Genomic DNA, 21,511 nt, shown 5'->3' with positions numbered 1-21,511 from the left:
TTATAAAAGTTATCCTAATGAATAATGCACTTACTTATTAATACAAACTAAAAACGCATACCAGATTATAGAAGATGTCTCATCCACACATAATTGGGGTTCCTTAAGTGATATATGATGATGAATAACACCATCATATGATAGATTAATGATCATGAAATCAAAATATCATATTTACTATTATATTTACCCGTTATAAACTTTCAAAATATCATATTTGCTAAAGCTTTATTTTTAAATTTTTTTAATTATTTAAATCCTAATTTTTATCAGTTATACCCTTCATAAACATTTAAAATATTATATTTATCCAAATTATTATTTTAATCATTTACTAAAAATTATATCAATTTAACAATACTCATAAATGACATCCATTAGAATCATATGATAATTAAATTTCCATTGACAAAAATATGTTCAAACTCAAACATAGGAATAATAACTTAACATTAGCTTTTATGTGAAGATAACTCAAATGTGATTAAGGTGCAACAATCTTCCGCTACTCGTAATGTCGTATCCGAATAATAACGAAGGACATTATACATATGATAGTGAACTCCAACAGCTACAACCATACACACAAAGCCATATTTTAATTATAAACAAATCAACACTCTTAACTCTACCTTTTCAAAGAAGAAAACCATTAAAAATAAATTAAAAATCCTTCTTAAGAAACCTAAAATAACAAAACAAAGATATCAAGATATAAATAGCTGAAGAAAACCATTAAAAATAAATTAAAAATCCTTATGTAAATTGGGTTAATTGGCTGAAGTTTTACTTTTTTTTTTCTAGCTCTTTGTTACATTTTAATAGAAACTTGTTTGAAAAAATAATCGGTGTCATCTAAAAACATTGACATATCTGTATTTATCATTCTATTATTAATGAAATTAGAAAAAAAAACATTTTCTCCATTAGATATAAAAAACAATATTACATTGATGAATTACAAAACAACAGTTCTAAAATCTTTCCAGAATAACTAGTTTAACTTCGAGACACCCAACATAATATTTTAACATTAAATCTGATTTGTTTATTATACGTGCATTTATTTGGACACCCAAAGTCCCAAATCCAATAACAAATTGTATAAGAAGTCTTGTTGAATATTTATCGGGCTTCACAAATTACAAGAGAGCCATGCCCATTATCAACTAAAATGGGCTTCTCCAAAATATCACTTCGTTTTGTTTTTAGAATTTGGTTGATTAAGACATTTATTGGGATGGAGCCAAGTGTGTAGAGACAACAAAGATATCTCCACAGAAGGTTCAAGTGAGTAAATAACATTTATCTGGAGTGATAAGGGGAGCTACTATTTATAAGAAGGGAAGGGCTTTGCATTATAATGTATTGACCTATTCAATATAATATTATACTTAATATAATATTAGAGCTTGTGTCGAGTCAAATCTCATTTTAAAGTGCATGAATAAGAAACCGTTACTTTTCTATTCGGTTGTCCTTCCTTTCTATCATTCATTGTCTATTCTACACTTCCTTTTGGCAAGGCTTTGGCAGGCTTGGTAAACAATTGCTTTTGTGCCGGAAATGGGTTAACCCATTCACCATTAATGTTTTTAACATTTAATTAAAACTAGAAAGGTGACCCCCGCGTTGCGGGGGTCGGAAGGTGTCACTTTTGATTGGAAGTATAGTACATTGTTCTAATTGGTAGCTACAGTAAAGTATGTTGCTTGAGTCAATTTTATTTTACTTTGCTGCTTTACAAATGATCTTCTACCACTCTTTGCACCTTCAATATAATTCCGGTCATACTGATAGTCAACGTTGATTGCATCCATCTGCAAACAACATAGAACCATCAATATAACATATTTCATACGGACAACAGTAAAAATTCGTACAACTTGACAGCAACAGATTTTGCTAGCAACAATTTTATCACATAATGTCATTTTGACATCAATTTGTTCTCAAATGTTTTACTCCTCTTCCTGGAAATGAAATCGAACCCGCATAATCTCCTACAGAGTACTGGCTATTGTTTCCCTTCCTCTAGTCTCATATACGACAGATTCCACACACCTGACCAAGTGGCTGATACCACTCTAAATCTTGATTTGAAGTAAGCTTTGTTGTCTGGGTTTACTGAAAGGTAATTTGCTATTAGAGAACAAAATTTACAACTATAGAACAATAATAAATAAAAAGCGCAAAAGAATATTCAAAAAAAAAAACTTACAAACAGAAGTTTTAAGTGTTGAAATCTTCATTAAACCTGCAACGAAACGAAACAAACAAAAAATCTGTGAAATATGAAATCAACAACAACTATAAGTATACTTGACTGGGTGAAGTTGAATCCATAACGATGGAGTGTGCCTAGAAAGAAGTAAAAGCAATGCAATTGAAACGAATCAGCTACAAAACTTGTAGTAAATCAAACTTGTAGAGTTTGTAGTATGATTCACATAATCGAGATGTAAGTTATCATGATTACAAATCTAGGGATTAGAGGGATCGAGACACTAATGGTCATCGAACTAACCTCTAAAACTCTGTCAGCCATTGGTCTTGAACAACCTGATATCAAAATGAACCCCTACCATATGTCCGAGTGTTTGCCTAATGAAGCAAAAACATAATTGGGTTATTCTACAAAAGTGCCAATGTATTTACCATGTTGTAAGAAATATAAGTTTAATCTAGGTAGAAGAGATCGATGATACACTTTTCCAAGTACAAACACACTCTTGTCCAGATTTTTCGTTGAGGAGTTTTGTCGAGCAGCTGGTGTTCAAAACTTAAAAAAGCACAAAGAACAGAATCAATAAGTTTAGAAAACAGTAAAAATCGTGAAATTCAGAAACAAATGATGGAATCAAACTGCTCTTACACTCTTTCCTGTCTTCCCTCACCTTCTGTCTCCCCCTGAACCAAATTAGTTGATGGCAGTTGGGTTCGATCACCATCAGTTTCCAAGTACAAACACACTCTTGACCAGATTTTTCGTTGAGGAGTTTTGTCGAGCAGCTGGTGTTCAAAACTTAAAAAAGCACAAAGAACAAAATCAATAAGTTTAGAAAAGAGTAAAAATCGTGATATTCAGAAACAAATGATGAATCAAACTGGTCTTACACTCTTTCCTGTCTTCCCTCACCTTCTGTCTCCCCCTCCCTCACCTTTTGTCTCCCCCTGAACCAAATTAGTTGATGGCAGTTGGGTTCGATGACCATCAGTTGCAGCAACAACAATCAATTGCAATAACAGTGTGCATCTTGTATGCTTCATATAACCTGATGCAGTTGTCGACTGTAAAAAATAAGTGAAAGACCCTGAGATGAGCTTGCTGGTCCAGCTGAGTTCATCGGTTTGGTATTTAAGTGAGAGAATGATGAGATCGATGTTGAATATGAACAATCGATTGGGTTATCCTACAAAAGTGAAAGAAGACGGATATGGGTGAGACGTAAAGACGTAAAACAAGAAGAGAACAAAATCAAACGAAAAATCAAACACCCAACAGAAAATAAGAATGTTCTCACTCCATGTTCATTGATAGTTCAATATTTATTAAGGTAAGAAACATTAGACATCCCAAACCATGGACCTGGAGCAACAAACATAGATACATGGCATACCTTCAGGTTTGCAAATCAATGAAAACAATAAGCACAATAGGACATAATGATCTAACGTTTAAAGGAGAAAATAACACATTTTCTTGTATAAGGATGTATGAAAAGCCTTGGGCTCAATAAGAAGTGTTCCTGAAGCAAAAGAGAAACAAAAATTAACATACATATAAATAACTATAATTATTATTTATTTTTCTTTTTTATAGATTTTTAACAATAAATCTTTTGTATTTATAATAATTACCAATGAATCCAATCTTCTTTTGCTTCAAAAAACCATGTCAGCCAATAAAATATAATTATATTTATTTTTTAACTACTATTAAATAATTATTGGATTGTTTTTAATTTTTTTATAAAGAATTTACCATATGGTCAAGCTTTCTCTCCATATCAGCACTGATAAGAGTTTGATAACCCCCCCCCCCCCCCCCCCACGACCACCTTAACAACATATCCGTCCATTTGTCTGGAAGCAAGCAAAGAGAGTCGACTCAATAGCTATTTCAATATAAAAGCACAAAGTTATTATAAAATGCAATATTTAAAAGAAAGGTCATAAAATGGGAATGTTAATCAATAATTGAGGATATGTTATGGGTACCTTATCATTTTGAGCTACCGCAACCAAAATTAACAAATCAAAATCAATAAGAAATATATTTCATACTCTCATCCTTAATGTATCAGCTGATATATTATACAACACTCTTCTGTGATATGTGTGCAGGTTGAGATTTTTGTTAACATAGGAACATAAACATTTTTTATTAATTGAGACACTAATTACATAAATCTGATATATATATATATATATATATATATATATATATATATATATATATATACAACCTACAACCATCACAACCCTTCAAGATGACAATTAATTTTAACCGCTATAACTACCTTTAACCACCGTATAAGTGACTTATATAACAACTAACTGATAACAAAATTTAACAGTCATAACCAAGTATATTAAATGTCAAGATTACCCTTCAACATTACAAAGAACAAATCATCATTTTAACCAATAATTGCTGGTGCTCTAGTCCAATCCAAAAGATAAGGGTGTTATGGTACAGGAAGTCTAATTAACGCATACTAAAAGGAAGCTAGTTTTCATATTACAATATAGAATGTTCTTTAATATTCCCATGACGATTATACAAAACGACAGTCGTACATAGAAAGTCAGATATAAAATAAAAACTATAAGTTAATGAAACAAATGTTTAAAGTTTACCTCTTTTGTCCAAAGACAGGTTTCCATCTGCTAATGTTTTAGACATGTGTTGAAAAACCCCAAATTAAGATTTCAACACTGAAAATAGAATCGAATAGCGACTCTTCACTGCTGTTGCCCAAATTGTGCCTACATATACGTTTTTATCAAGACTCCATTATATTTTGTGAGTTTGGTTATTCAAAAAATCAAATCAATCATTATATTGAATAAAAGTTAAAGTTTATAAATTAAACTAACCATTGCTGGTAAGCTTGTGGTTTGAGACCCAAAATTGCAAGCCTTCCATTTGACCTGCATCATACTTCCAATTTTTTGCTTCATAATAATTATATTAAACTAATAGAAACTTCAAAAAATATTTTCTTTAACATTCAAAGACTGGCTGGAAAAAGAAACCTTATGAGCTGGTTACAATCGTTGTGAATGCCTCAAAGATATTTCATCGAACATGTGGTAAGCAAAGCTGATAAGAAGTGCAAATTCCAATCTCAGAAACAAAGTAGAGAAGGCAGACAGAGTTGGTAGAAAAAGAAAGTGTCGATTGAAGTCAAAATCAATTACCCAACTGAATCCATTGTACTCATCTGCTCCCTTCACAATTTCTTTTCCAAAACCCATGGCGTGTTTCTAGGTCTGTAATCATCAAAATTACAGAAATCATTTTACAACATTGTTTTATAAACTCCCATGTATATAGATTTTATGTTCCCAACAACTTCTTTTTGTTGGCAGGTCAACGAAAGGGATTCACATTGTGCATTTTTCTTTCTTACCACGTCGAAATGAGTTAAAGTTACTTTTTTGTTTTCATATAAAATAATATTTCAGTAATTAAAGTGAAGCTTTTCTAGAGCAATTGAAGTTGTAAGTCTAGAAGTAAGCATGGCAAAAACTTCAGGGTCTGGTCTTGGAACAGGAAGAATGTGTTTCTTACTTTCATTTATTTCTTTATTATAGTAACATACTTTTAATCCCTTCTATTATAGGATTGCACTTTAAAATCTAAATATTAGACTGTTGCAGTTTAGATTGGTAACTCATCTAATAGCTGATTGAAAAATTTTGAAATTAATTTGAGTAAATACATAGAAAACAATTTAATAAGTCAATAAACTTACTTTTGCGGTCTCTTGAAGAGCTATGAGACTTTCTTCAACATGTTTCCTCTTTAAAGACACATTATCAACTTCTTGTAGCAATTTTTTAAAAAGGCTCTCCCTGTTAAAAAGTGAAAAAGATATAAAATCGTTAAATTTATTTAAAGTAAATTTATGAAACCAAGTAAGTTGAATCTGCCAGATGGAACGACAACATCACCACCTCCAAAATGGAAACCATTTGCAGCTGCGTTGCCAAGTTGCATGGCATCATCTTGTATTCTGCATAAGGGAAGAAAAAACAAAACACCCATTAATAAATTAATATTTGATGGTGCTTTTTTATTTACCCAATGATTAAGTAGACTTGCATGGGATGGAGGGTGGTGTTTTTGGTTTAGATGTGTGTACATAAAGTCAAAGTGGGATGCTCTAATTGGTAGATTTTCAAAGTACAACGTTCTAAGTCAAAAAGTACGATGTCGGAATTAGTAAGTGGATGTATAGCAACACAACTTTCTTTATTATGTTTGTTATAACATCCTACTTTCTTTTATTTCTATTATGATATTATACTTTTTTTTTCTTATTAAAGTACTGTACTTTGAAATATCAACCTAATTATAGCAGTGTACTTCCACTTTGAAAAAAGCTACTCAATTTTAAAACGAAATTTGCTTTGTAATTAGATGATATTGCTATAATATGATAGATTTTGCAAAGTAATCTCTAGAAATGTTGAATTTCACCAAAGAAACACCAGGGGCAAAATGGTGAAAAGTCGAACTGGATAGGAGAAAGCCATCTGTTCAATAAAAAATTACTATTTATGTGAGGGAATGACCATTTCACCCTTCTGTTTAGAGTAAATGACCGTTTTACCCTTATGTTTAAAAGTGATGTTGAATAACAAATGTGTAATTATGTGTAAAATTGACAGTTTAACCCTTCTGAAAGTACCTTAATGCCCTGAAATGCAGCCCAATTCTTCAGTACATCTGGATCAACTGAGATGACAGCCACCAAAGAGAGTTCAAGCTATCGCTTATCACAGAAAAATAGTGAACATGTTATATTTAGATTAATATGTTTCATAAAGCAAAGTGGTGTTCATTAATAGTGAACATGTTATACTCACCACCATTTGCCATCTGCAGTTCCATGTTTACCCAACACCCAACATATCACCTGTTTTTAAAATAAAATAAAATAAAAAAAGATAAAAACACCCAACATATCACCTGTGCATAAAATCGTTCCCTAGAACCTTGAAATAAGAACCAACTTGGAGCTGCAATTCGGCTTCAAATGGTGTAAACATATTTTCTTACATAACAGGTCCTGTGTAGAATAAAAGATTACAGATCTTATTTTGTTGCTCCTTTGTAGCTTAAACTAATAGCCAACTCATTTGGTAAAATGTGACAATACTCGTCAATTATAATGGAAAAAGTAACCCATTGGACACTAAGTTGACTGCAACCTCGTAAAATTACACAAACTTAAATGACATTCCAACATACCTACACCAAATCCTAAGTGACCGTACAATAGGGTATCTCAATGTCCTGTTTAAATCGACGAACCAAAAAATTACTCAATTCCAGGCGTAACCTAAAAACACAGAAACAAATGAAATAAATTAAAGATTGGGATGGATAGGTCTAGTATGAAATAAAAACTTTAAAATTGGATCGGATAAAAAAATGGAATCTGAAATTGATTGTTACTTAGATGCAGAAATCATCGAAAATACTAAACCCTCCCGAACTTGAAGTACAACAGAACGATTGTTTTTTAAACTGGGATTGTTTTCTTACGAAAAAGAAAAAATGAAAAATGAAATAGAATGAAAATCCTTGATGTACGGGTTCTTGGCACCAATCGGTAGAAATGGATTTGTTTTCAACAAAAAGAAAAAAAAATGGCAAATCCTTGTTGAAAGCTGAACAAAAAAAAAAGAAAAAGAAAAAATGAAAAATGAAAAATGATTCCATTCCATCTTTGTGTCCAGCAATTCAAATGATATCAACTCTGGCACATAAGTATAAAGATCCAATCTACTATAATTGAACACTTTAAATCTTTATACCAATTCACTTGATAAATAACTTCTTAAAATGTACCTGGTTTTGACAAATACAATTACAATCTGTCCGAAAGAGCCATAAAATAGAATCAGACTCCGATTTTGACTTTTGACTAAAAGTCTATCCAGTTTCTTTAACCCAGAAGTGAACCTCATTCTTTGATCTTTGAACAACTATTAGCTTTAAATGTAGGGAATATCGAATAGAAAGAACTGACCCTTCACTTATTGTATCAGTTGTTGAAGCAAATTGAGGGGTATAAAGGGAAGTTTTCCAAGAAACAACCTAACACATGAGAACAAACTCATACATTTAATACGAAACAATCAAAGGGAAATCGATGTAAGTTGTTCTATATGTACCTGTTTAGAGCCGGATGAGATTAATTTTTTTTCCATCATCATAAAATAAACCCGTTAATCCATTGTTTGTGCATCTTAGAGGTGGATGTTGGTTGTTTCTCTTTTGACAGCTGTGTTCCTTGTTTCTCCTTTGACAGCTGCACAGATCGCCATGTCTGAAGAGATTCTGACGAACAGTATTCTTAATATAACAGGTATTTGCAATAAATCTATTAAAAGCATTTGTAATAAAACTATTAAAAATCTTGATAAAGACCTGCAATTCCTTACAGAGAAATCTCATCCACAGCAAGGAACTGTAGCCCTGTGTAATCCCTTTGGGGATATAACGGTGGTGTTCTCGAATAGCAAAACTCACTGAAAAGCAAAATAAATATAAATCAAATGACATCTGAAGTGTGTTACTTAAAAATTAGTGGTCAGCAGATTTAGGGGGAATTAGTTATCCTTGTAGGTATGTCGGTCAATTTCTATTCCATAGAAAATTTATTAAATATAAGCGAATAAATGAAGCCACCTAAGAATGAAATCGATTTTAAAATCGTCGGCATCAGACCACCTTTTGATGAAATCGACATCAAAACACCTTCGATAATCCATTGTAAGTCGGGGTCTAATGGTTCTGGCCGGGGCTGCTGAGCCGCTTTGCTTGTCGCAGTCAGACCCCCATCCTTTCAGCATATAATTTGACGGAAGTTTGGAGGCAAAACGGATGGAAAATGCTAAAAAAAAATATCAAGTTGCAGCTTTCAGTTTTGTTGGATGCACGGTATGTACAATATTGCTCTGTAGAATGATTAGGAAGTAAATGAGCATTTTACCCTTATATTCCAAACTAAATTTAGTCGTGTAGATTAACTGATTAACCCATTACAAAAGGTGGACTGTAGAGACGTACTTTGGTTCTGTGTCGGTAACCGAAATTCCAAGAACGAATGAATTTTTACTTTTGGGTAACTTGTGTCAAAAGCTATAGCTATACTCCAATCTCCAATTGCGTCAATGACTTCACCCAAATATTGGTTTGCAACAGCATGATTGCAGAAACAAACAGCTGCAAATGAGTGTGATTGTATACTCTTTGATATTGCAACACTATAATGATCTACTGCTTCTGTATGCTTACCATTCTGAAAGGCTTCATTTCCTACATTCTGATTAACCCAACTAAAAGAAATTAAATTCACACTGAGTGTTAAAACAAAGACGAATGTTAGCTATCTATAATTCCATACCTTGCAGTGTAAAACCAATGTTTGAAGAGTATTTGTTGGACAGATTTGCCCTTAATGTTGAAGAGTATTTCCCATAGAGTGAAGTGTACCTCAGTACCTGGGATTCAAAAACAAAAACCAATATTTCATTCTTTGATTTGTTTGTTTGAACAAATCTCATAAACCAATAGATGATCAGTATTAGTTAGAGACGACATAAAAAATATGAGAAATCAGTAAAACTTTTAACAAACAGTTGGTGGGCAAATGTTTCAAATCTCATAAACCAATAGAAGAGTATTTGTTGGACAGAATAGCACCATTCTGCAACAACACATCTGCTGCTGCTGCTGCGACTGAACCACCAACAGCCGCCCAATGCAACGCCGTCAGCATCACACCGTCACCCGCCTGCACATCCCCACCATGCTACATCGCCAACAAAAGTAGCCCATATTTGAGAATGGATGTAACCGATGAAAGCATACCTCGATAATGTACTGAGCAACATCGGGGAAGTTATTGACGGACGCCCATTGAAGGGGGTAATAGCCATTTGCATCAGGTTGAGAGAGAGAAACAACATCATCTTCGACGAATTTTCGCAATTTCAGCAGATCGCCATAAGCAGGAGCGCTAAAGACGTGAAAGACTGATAAAATTTCGATCTCTGATGAAGGCATTTTTTTGTATAGTTTGGGGTTTTGATTTGGGAGTGCTAGAAACAACTTCTTGAGATGGGATTTGAAGGAGAATCACTCCTTTGTGGAGTGGTTGAAGATTGCAACTTGAAATTGGGTTTCTTGCAGAGAAACCCTCACAGAGGCTGGAAGGGTCGAGATGAAGAAGCGGTGGGAGATAAAAGGAAGACGGTGGAAGGATCCGGAAGTAAAAGGCGTAAGTATGTAGTAACCGATGAACAGTATCCTGGTGAGGTACTGTTTAAGGTACTAAATTGAAAAAATAAACCTAAACAGAAATACGAAAACTACATGGACTGAAATAGACAAAAAAGGAGCGATTTTACTGTTGCTAAGTTTCATAACTTTAATATATATAATAATGGGGCATTATGTTTACATAATTAAATAAATAGATAATATTTAAATAAATAGATTAAGAATGATTGAAATTTTCAACTAATCAATTCATTTAATATAATATTTATATTTAGTTTATATTTAACTTAATATTAAAAGTCAACAGAATAACTATGAGGCCAATAGGCCAATGACCGACGAACCCTAATCTCATTGTAATTCTAACACTCAGCCACTAACCACTTGTTCGTTTTATTGTTTGTTTGGTTGTCAAACCAACAAATGATATTAAGGCTGCAAAAAATGTTACATAATATAATATTGTGTATACTATATGATAGTATAGAAGAAGTTGGCTTCGAGTCTGCAATGATACAAATCAAATATCAAATGCCCCTTTTGCATAAAACGTACAAGTCTTAAAACAAATAATTATAAAATAAATGGATGAATTTTATGTTTAATAAATTAATCAATTCTTTAACATGCACTAAAAGTAGTTGAAAGAAACAAAAAGAAGTAATATCATATATATTTTGTGTTCATTCCATCAATTATACAAGTTACTTTTATGATCTGATGACAAATTAAATTCAAATCTAAGTTGTATTAGGAAATATTAACAAGTCCTAGCATTTTCTTGTTTATCAAAACATCTAGTTTCAACAAACTCTTTATCTAAACATAACCTTACTAAATCAATTTATATGAACTCCTAGAATGTATTGAAAAGTTTCATGAAGTTTAATATAAGTTTACAACAAAATTAAATTATTTATTAGAATTAATTCAATGTTTGTTATTTGTTTTAATTCATAAAACAATTACAAATTTATGAATTAAATAAGAATACAAGTACTTGTGACAAAAAAAAATATAATAAAAGATGAAACTTGAATACTAGATCAAAAAATCATATCTAATGTCAAATCATAGAAATCAACCTCATAAAAGATGAAATCCAAACAACAAATCCATAGTTACTTTTTAGCCTAACAAATTTATAGTTACTTTCTGACCTAACATGTCTAAGACTATTTACATAGTTACTTTCTAGCCTAACATGTCTAAGACTATTTACAGGTTCACACTAAAATCAAATTATTAATTATACTTACAAACGATTAAAATAAGTGTTTGTTGAATCTATATGTCTAAAAATCATTATTGAACGACATTGTTAATGATATGTTGTACTATAGGGTCACATATTCATTAAGTTGACACATTTTGTATGTTTATTATTAATATGATTATTAATAAATAATATAATTTCTTGTATTTAATTACAAAATAATTATTGTTTTGTGAAAATAAAAATTATAAGAGTATAACTAGTTATTATTTCATATGATATGAATTAATAAGTCATGTACAACCTTTTGGACTAGTTGGATTCTTGTCTTTTACCTAAGAACAAAGTTTATATTTTATAAACTTTGAGTTTATAATAAAATAAAAGAATCATTCTCTCTTGAAGGGTATGGCCGAAACTAGGTAAGGGCATGAAAGGTTGCTTGTCAACCTCCCTTCTTTGTCTCTCATGCCTCTAAAGTAAGGCGATTACTTTGTATTATTTAATGGGGTTGCTTTTGCTTTTGTATAGGTATATAAGAGAGTGCTTTGCATGAGTTTTTGGCTAGTTTTCTAGTGAATTCTGTACATTCCTCTCTATGGCTGAAACCACCTCTTTCTCTTTGTTGTACTTTGAAGATTGTTGCAAGATTAGACGCCCTCTTGAGTTGTCTAATTTAGTTCTTATTTGAGTTAAGTACTTAAAGGCTTAATACACTCAAGAATACAAGAAGGAACTAGCATTCCATGTATATTACTCTTGATGGTGGATACACATAGAGAAATCATATTCTTTGATTTTTCTATCTTCATCAACACCCCAAAACCAAGTGGGTTCAAAGACTTCAAAGGTTGTCATTCTAAAAAATCTTTGGTTGTTTTTATTTCATTCTAATCTCTATAAATAAGCCATTGATGGTTTGGTTTTGTTGTAAATTAAAAATACACTTATTATTTTTATAAGACTTCCGTTATGGTTTTTGTGAAAAACAAACTTATATTTTATATCAAAATCCATCAGTGGTATCAAACCCATTTTTTATTTGTTAGAATGGTTTTTTATGTTTGATAATATTTGGTTTTTGGAAAACAAGCATGAATTTCTTTTGGTTAAGAAAAATTTATATTTGATTTATTTGACAACTTCTTGGTTAAAATTGTTTATTTTTAAATATAACCATTTTTCATGCATTTGGTTATATAAAAGTTTCCTTCGAAAAAATAAAGAGTTTTTTGTTATTATATTTGATATGTTGTTGTGTATAAACAATACATTTGGACCTTTATGTTGTTGTTGGTTGATATTTATTTATTCATAAGATGTAATAGATAAATACGTATTTTTTTCATTTGTTGGTCTGTAGTAATAAATTAGTTAAACTGGTTGTTTTATTTTAAATGTAATAAGATGAAGAGATGACCATTTTTAAGGTGACTTAACCATTTGAGACCATAATCCCAACCATGAGCTTCTACTTTTGGTTTTGGGCTTAATTATAGTCTTAATGGTTTAAGTGCAACAACCTTTACAACATGAATATTGAAGTCCTTTTGCAAGCAAGACTTGACTTGGCAAGTGGGAGCTTGAAGACCTTTTTAAGTGTCTCTTAAGTCCTTTAGAAAATGCTTAATAATTCGTGTGATGACTCACAAAAATTATTACTAGACATGGCATGGTTTATACACATTAAAATGTATGCATGTGATGTTTATTTTTATGTTATTGTGTGTTATGTTTTTTGTATGAAATGAGTTTTACATGTCAAAAACATTTTAACATAAGATACTATCACTTGGAGTTTGAGTAAAAAATATTTAAAAGATAACATAAGATGTTTATAAATGGATATTTATAAAAACGTTTTTATCGGTTACAGGTTAAAATGGATTTTTTTTGTTAAAAATAGTTTTATTTTAAAACTTATAAATAAACAACTTTAAAATATTTGAAATGGTTTAAAATACAATGTTATATAAACTCAATGTCTTTATAATAAATAATGAGTTTTTATTATAAAGATTAAAATCGGTTTATAGCGTTATAACAACAAATAATAAAACTAGTGATTAATTTTTGCGTCAAAACTTAATATATGATATTAGTATTTTAAACATAACTCAACATGTTAATATTATGTTTTATGCATGCCAAATGAGATTTAAAACATAAGTATCATTCATGTTTTGGTTTATCAAAATATGAGTTTTATCATAAGATGCATAAAATTGAGTTTATAAAATAAAATGAGTTTATTTTAAAAATTCATGAAGTCATAAGATTTTGATTATTAAAAGGAGATTTAAAATTGTGATTTTAGAACTCATCCAAAACTTAAAGTCTTAAATATAAAATGATGTTTTATTAAGACTATTACCGGTTCCTAAAACCGATCTACGACTAAACTTTAAAATGTCGGATTTTAGTTTATAATTGATTGCAACTAATGGAAAATAAATGAAGTATTATTTGGCACCTAAATAACCTCATAACAAGTGGTATGAATTTTACAAAAGAGTACTTGAATTGTTGGATGCATGCAATATTCATGAGACCATGTTTTTATAAATTGTAACTGTAAAAACATAAAACCTTTTCTAAAAATGCTAGTCATTATCGTCCTTTTGAAGAACACTCGGTATCATTTGTATGGTCTTCCTGTCATAGAGTCACGTGGTCATTAGGATTGTCTTAGGGTGTTCGGGGTAGTATTGTAGTTTCTAGTGTCTAAAGGGTCACCTTGTCACTGGTTAGTTGTAATACTACAAACTGTTTCAAGTAGGATGACTCGATCATAATCTTGTGTGATAAAGGTCACCTAAGCATAAAAGTTATGAGGCATAGATAGGATGAACATGCCAAGTTAAGCAATAGTTGTTTAGGAAAGCAATAGTTGTTTAAGATCCCACAATCTAGGAGTTACATATTGTATGCAATTGGTACTACCTAGTGAGTTTGATTAAGTTAATGAGATAAAGGTCACCTAACCATTTACTTGTTTCGTTACTTGGATCCTAGAATTTAGTAAATTAATTTTTTAAGAAACAATAAAAGGTATTAATTTTTAAAGACTTAATATTGAAAATACCAAATGAAACTTTGTTAAATTCTATTAATAATTGTCAATACTCTTATGCCACATAAAACCTCTCTCTTGTTGAGTTTCAAGAGACAGTAACATTTGATGATTATAATTTCTATAACTAGTATAACATCTTGAGGTTCTTACCTTAAGAATAAAGAGAAATTATATATAATGAAATATCCCATACTTGAACAACCTCTTCAAACCAGTCAGTCTGATCATGATACTTTGATGGAAGTATTAGTGTGATAATATTGATGTGTCTCACATCATACTAGAGTAATTGACCTTGACTTACAGAAAGTCTTGGATAATTATGAAACATGTCAGATGTATCATCAAGTAAAGCAGATATTCAATCAGAACAATAGAAAGTGCTTCAAATATGTTCAACCATTGAATAAAGGAAGATCTAAGAGATTGTGTACAGAAATAGAATTATTTTTCAGTCAAGGGATATACAACACAAACCCAGAAATCAAGAAATGGTCTAAATGATTAATGTTGTTTCTATTTTGGAAGAAACTGGACATTAAAAGAGGATCTGCTTCTCTAATCTCATCGAGCTAAAGAATTCTGACTTCGACAAGACTTCAGATAAATATATGATAGAACTATTTATTTTTCCAGCATTCACTTGAGTATGTTATACTTCAGGTGACACTAATAATTGATATTTTGTGCTAATGATTGGAAGAAATAATAAACTGATTACAAATGAATGGTATTTCGTGTTGAAGATATAACAAGTGTTGTTATAGTCTTTCTTTAAACAATAGATGTTTTGTACCTATTTTATACGAACACGTAACAGTTGTAAATTTATGAATAAATCTAGATTTTCTTATCGTTTAATGGATGTTCATATTCATGATCTGAAACGATGTATTTCGTGTTAAAGAATATTTTCTCATAATGTCATTTATTAAGTAAATCTATAAGCTTTCATTAAATTAATAGTTCTAAAGATAACACCTATATAATCAAATGATATTTGATTGAAACTTATCTATGTCAGAATCATCATGACTATATAAATATGAAACACATATACCAACTTCAAAAGTATGGAACTTTTGAAGGAAAATGAGTTTGATTCATTTGATATATGTGAATCCTATTTATATCGGAAGATGATTTGCAAGTGTCTTTATCTATTAGTAGTTAAAAAACAAAAGGCTTGACAAAGGAGTATACATAAGTGATGTGTGTAATCTTTTCAATCCATGAACAAATTTGGTGATATATACTTAATCAATTTCACGGACGACTTTTATTTGTTTTTGTTGAAACTTTTGATTTGCTCAATTTGTTTCATAGTGAAGATTGAAATAACACTTAATGAGACCATCATTAACCTTTCATTGTGATAAAGAAAATAAGTTTTGTAAACCAAGTCTTCTTGGAACATCTTTGGAGTTGTGGAATCGATTCATAAATCATTCTGTCCAAAACCACTCACTCGTCATTAGTATGGTTCTTGTGTCACAAGATCACCTAGTCACTTGGATCTATCATTTGATGTTCAAGGTAGCCTTTGTATTCTCTAGTGCGATAGGGTCACCTGGCTAGTAGCTGAATGATGATAGTACATGTTTTTGAAGCGGATAAAAATAGACCTTACAGTCTACTATATGATATTTTTAAAAGAACTATTTAATTTATAAATTTTTTGGAATTATGCTCACTGCAACAAAATATATATATATATATATATATATATATATATATATATATATATATATATGTTTCCAACCAAACAAGTCGATTAAATACTTTCATTAGGCTAAGGATGTAATGGTTTATCCTTATCTAAAAGGTATGGAGTTTTTAGAGCTTATGTTAGACAATACGCTAAACCACTTTAGCATCTACTAATTTTATTTATGTAAATTGTCCTAAATGATTGCTTAGGATGAAGTTTCTACCATCCCACTAATTTTAATTCTAAACACAAGTACTTCAAAATTCCTCTTTCTGAGTGGAAGCAAATTGGAACTTAAAGAGTTAAAGATCCATAAACTAAATGCATCATAGTTTGGAACTAGCATGTTTTCAACTATTGTTGAATCCGCTCAATGGTTGATCAAAAACTAATAGAACACATAGAGATGCATTTATGTATGATTATCAAGTATGTGCTTGATTAATCTTCCTAGAGATATTATGAATATAAAGAGTAAGTGAGTTTTTAGGGAAGAAAACATACATGAATGAAAATCTTTCCAAGATTTAACCTAACATCTCAAAGTAAGAATCTTCTTTTTTATAAGATAATTACATAGTGTGATTTAATTATAAATCAAGAAGTCTTTTGTTTTTTCTAAAAAGCTAGTGGGAGCTCAGTAACATTCCTAGTATTATATGTAGTCGGCATACTAATTTTTGGAATAAGGATCTATATAGATAGATCATGGCAACTTAAAAGATTAAGTAAAATTACATTAATTGTAAAGGATCTTATAGATCTTAAGATATAAGAATCTTAGAGAGTTATTCTTGTCAAATACCACATGAAATGATTTTTCGAAAAATCCTAGTGCAAATGTTTGAACTAGATAATATGATTGTATTCAATATGCTGCAGCAATTGGATTAATCATATATGTCATGATTATGTATAAAGGCCAAATAAGTTGTATTCGTGGAGCATGTCGAATGATACCATTATAATCTGAGAACAAGTCATGGTATAACTTTTAGGAACATTCTAAAGTACTTGAGAGGACCATATAAATATTCCTAATCTGCAGAATATTTGAAAGAAAGCTATGTTTAAAGTTGTTGCACATGTGCTAAACTTCCAAATAGATTGAGATGATTCTCAATCACAATCAGGAATGTCCTCATTATGAATGAAGGAGAAAGTTACATGTATAGTGTTTCCATGTAAAATTTAATTATAGTTACACATAAGAGTTAGAGTACATTGTGGTTTGGAGAATCACATAAAAGATGCTTAATGTATAGTTCATTATGACTATGAATAATCTAATTACGCAAGTATTGGTATCTAAGTCATATTTAAGCATCTAATACATTATCAATAGTTTTCTTTATATATAAGTTATATATATATATATATATATATATATATAACTGAATATGCTTGTATTCGTAAAGTTTATATAAATCAAGTTTGTCAAATCTACTTAGCATAGCTCCTTCATTAGTTAAAGCATGAAAGTCAAGATGGTGCTATAGGACCTTGTTGATATAAGTAGATGTATTTGATTGAAATTTAGTATTTGGATATTGGAACAATACAAACAACATATGTTGTAATGACTTGATATATTGGATATGAGTCTTTCATTGAATAACTGTTGTGTTGTATATTAGCATGTTTAAATCCTTAAATAACTAGGTTATTCTAAATATCCATAGTCGTTCATAGTTGTAGGAGTATCTATGAGGTAAGACTAATTTGGATGGATTGGTTGATTCTCATGGAGATGAAAATAGCAAGAGCTATTACCAACTTCATAGATACTTGATTATGACAATAACTATCGGACCTGACCCGCATCAAAATATCTTATGAATCGTATTCATGAGTGATTTTTTGATCAAGGTTGTATCTTTGTATTCTTAGACCTAAGATACATATTTTGGACTTAAAGTGTACGAATTGTTGTGCTTTGACATGGTTTAACGTTGTTCCGTAAAAGTCAGTCATAAGGGAAATCGTTGGGTATGACATGAACTACATTGATGGGTGTATGTAGTCAAGATATGATTTGTTCCTCTTATTCGTTGAAATTTGGACATCTAAGTCCTTACTCAAAGTTGAACACTAAATAAGATTGATCGCAATCTATATCTCAAGTTCAACATGACGTCTGAGACAAATGAATAATTGATACCACACCTTTAGTAACAATTGTAGTTTAGAGCTCCTGGAATTGGCTGTTAATAAGATGAAACCCTTCATATGTTATTAGGGCAGTAGCTTGTTGCTAAACGACAACTACTGTCTATGTCAATCTGTAATGAATCTTGTGCAAGTGGGTATGCCCAAGAATCATTATTGAGTGACAATGCTAATAATATATGATCCTATAGGGTCACACATTTATCAAGTTGACATCTTTTTTATATTTATTATTAATATGATTATTAATAAATAATATCAATTGTTGTATTTAATTAGGGAATAATTATTGTTTTGTGAAAATAATGATTATAAGAGAGTATAACTAGTTATTATTTCACATGGTATGAATTAATAAGTCATGGACAACCTTTTGGACTAGTTGGATTCTTTTGTCTTTTACCTAAAGACAGTTTATATTTTATAAACTTTGAGTTTATAATAAAATAAAAGAACCATTCTCTTTTGAAGGGAATGGCCGAAACTAGGTAAGGGCATGAGAGGTTGCTTGTCAACCTCCCTTCTTTGTCTCCCATGCCTCTAAAGTAAGGCGATTACTTTGTATTATTTAATGAGGTTGCTTTTGCTTTTTTATAGGTATATAAGAGAGTGCTTTGCATGAGTTTGTGGCTAGTTTTCTAGTGAATTATGTACATTCCTCTCTATGGCCGAAACCACCTCTTTCTCCCACTTATTGTTGTCTTTTGAAAATTGTTGCACAATTACAAGCCCTCTTGAGTTGCCTCCTTTAATGCTTATTTGATTTAAGCACTTAAAGGCTTAAGACACTCAATAATACAAGAAAGAACTAGCATTCCAAGTGTCTTACTCTTGATGTTGCATACACATAGAGAAATCATATTCTTTGATTTTTGCTATCTTCATCAACACCCCAAAACCAAGTGGGTTCAAAGGCTTCAAAGGTTGTCATTCTAAAAACTCTTTGGTTTTTTTTTTTCATTCTAACCTCTATAAATGGATCCTTAATGATTTGGTGTTGTTATAAACTAAAAATAAACTTGTTATTTTTATAAGACTTCCCTTATGGTTTTTGTGAAAAACAAACTTGTATTTTGTATCAAAACCCATCAGTGTTTCCAAATGATCTTGAGGGGCAAAGCAATCTTAAAAATGACCCCCTTTTGTCTCCGTGAGAAGATAAAAAAGGACCCTAACTTCTCTTTTTATGAAATAACGAAATTACTCAATAACTATCAAGGAAAAAACAAACGCCATGTGTTTTTCAAGTTATTAAATACACGACCCATGTAACCATCAAAGCATATTACCTTTTTCCACAACCCGTTGCCATTTTCTGTTGAAAATCACCAAAAGACAGGGGCACATGTTTTTTTGGGTGGTAAAAAACATGGTCGTGTTTCTTCAAAACACTGCTACAATCCTAAAATCTTCAAATACATGATAATGTATTTTGTCATTCATTAACATACAAGGCCCGTGTAAAGTTTCTGTTTAGCTAAATACATTTCTTTAAAACTTCTTCATTGTTTGTCCGTTTTGCTTGAAACCTTGCCCGAAACCTCCATTCATCATCTTAAGGCCAACCATGTCTCCAAATAGACATACACCTCAACGGATAGTTCAAAGGGTCCCACCTATAACCACAAAATATCCATGAGTTAACTAAAATGCATGAAGTTAAGACTAAATTGCTATGCAATGACATCAATTAATCACGGTAAAAGATGCTTAAATTGCATCTAACACACTCCCCCTCCCTTTTTTTCTTATTAAAGTGGAACTCGAGATACTTATAAATTAAACAGTTTCAATATATTTTAATAAATAGGTTGACTCGAAACCAACCCATGTCACTTATTGGCACATGTATTAATGGGTATTTAGATATATGATAGGGTCAAATGATTTTCTTATACTTTAGGTATGTTCAACAATGAGCTTAAGAAAGATTTTATATGCTTTTAACTTTTTTTTTTTGAGAAAAATTTGAATTTATGAAATAATTTTGTTCGTAAGTATACGTATAAAGCTTTTAGTTTAAACAAAATACTAATAATCCAAAAACTACTTCAAACAACCTTTAAGATCTTTTAAGGGATTTTAACTTTTATATATTATGTTTAATGTCATTATACATGTTTCATAAATTTATAACTACTTTTATTGATCATTATATATATATATATATATATATATATATATATATATATATATATATATATATAGTTTTTAATTTTAAACTTTTAGCAACCAACTAACGACCAATTTGTAACATCCGTATCCCGAGGTAATTCAAATTTTGAAAATTCTAAGTATTTAGGGTTGCCACGGCATGGGGGAAAGCGCCACGACGTGGAGTTTCAAGAAATATCACGATCTCATTTAAGGTCGCCACGGCGTGGCAGCCTATGGCCACGACATGGTGGCGATTTAAAGAGAAACCCTAATATATGGGGTTTACACCCTATTTAAGGGAATGTGATGGCTAGGGTTGCTCACCCTCAACCTCCTTCACACTCTCTCAGCCTCCAAGAAAACCCTAACTCCATTTTTGCTCTCTAAGCTTTTTGTGTTGATTTTTGGGGACTATAAGAAGAAGAAGGTGGCATATAGACTTGGATTTAACAAGAAACTCTTCTCATCATCTTGTTGTGCATATTCTGGACTCTTTTAAGTCCCCAAGTTCCAAGCTTTTTGGTTTATTGTGCATAGATCTAGGTTTCTATGTATTATTCTTCATGGTGGGACATATTGGAGTGTTGGGATTTCATAATGTTGCCAACTTTATGAATCCCCATAGTCCCTTTATGGTTAGGAGTGTTGGACTTG

General features: G+C 30.9%; 1 protein-coding gene across 38 annotated transcripts; it reads right to left on the bottom strand.

Annotated features, from left to right (window-relative positions):
* Nucleotides 1–1,553: 1,553 nt before the first annotated feature.
* LOC145155623 (putative protein S-acyltransferase 23) lies at nt 1,554–10,561 on the bottom strand. 38 transcript variants are annotated; one of them, XM_079075646.1, is made up of 24 exons: nt 10,118–10,561; nt 9,950–10,040; nt 9,651–9,747; nt 9,542–9,569; nt 9,314–9,469; nt 8,933–9,201; nt 8,672–8,772; nt 8,416–8,581; nt 8,090–8,338; nt 7,487–7,577; nt 7,102–7,304; nt 6,924–7,007; nt 6,187–6,245; nt 5,985–6,084; nt 5,428–5,499; nt 5,263–5,329; nt 5,104–5,157; nt 4,864–4,992; nt 3,118–3,413; nt 2,876–3,025; nt 2,709–2,782; nt 2,528–2,604; nt 2,222–2,257; nt 1,877–2,127 (listed from the first exon to the last, which is right to left on the bottom strand). In XM_079075646.1, the coding sequence occupies exons 1-4, from the start codon at nt 10,310–10,312 to the stop codon at nt 9,563–9,565; spliced, it is 390 nt and encodes a 129-aa protein (XP_078931772.1). In that variant the 5' UTR covers nt 10,313–10,561; the 3' UTR covers nt 1,877–2,127; nt 2,222–2,257; nt 2,528–2,604; nt 2,709–2,782; nt 2,876–3,025; nt 3,118–3,413; nt 4,864–4,992; nt 5,104–5,157; nt 5,263–5,329; nt 5,428–5,499; nt 5,985–6,084; nt 6,187–6,245; nt 6,924–7,007; nt 7,102–7,304; nt 7,487–7,577; nt 8,090–8,338; nt 8,416–8,581; nt 8,672–8,772; nt 8,933–9,201; nt 9,314–9,469; nt 9,542–9,562. The 38 variants fall into 38 exon arrangements, with proteins under 38 accessions (XP_078931735.1, XP_078931740.1, XP_078931750.1 ...); XM_079075647.1 differs by having other exon boundaries at nt 9,314–9,421; XM_079075609.1 differs by lacking the exon at nt 9,950–10,040 and adding an exon at nt 1,554–1,820 and having other exon boundaries at nt 1,884–2,127; nt 2,711–2,782; nt 3,140–3,413; nt 9,314–9,569; nt 10,118–10,542.
* Between the last annotated feature and the right edge of the window lie 10,950 nt (nt 10,562–21,511).

The sequence above is a fragment of the Lactuca virosa genome, chromosome 1, assembly GCF_052849685.1.
Source record: "Lactuca virosa cultivar CGN04683 chromosome 1, Lactuca_virosa_CGN04683_v6, whole genome shotgun sequence".
Classification (NCBI taxonomy): domain Eukaryota; kingdom Viridiplantae; phylum Streptophyta; class Magnoliopsida; order Asterales; family Asteraceae; genus Lactuca; species Lactuca virosa.
This window is presented reverse-complemented; position numbering and strand designations above follow the sequence as displayed.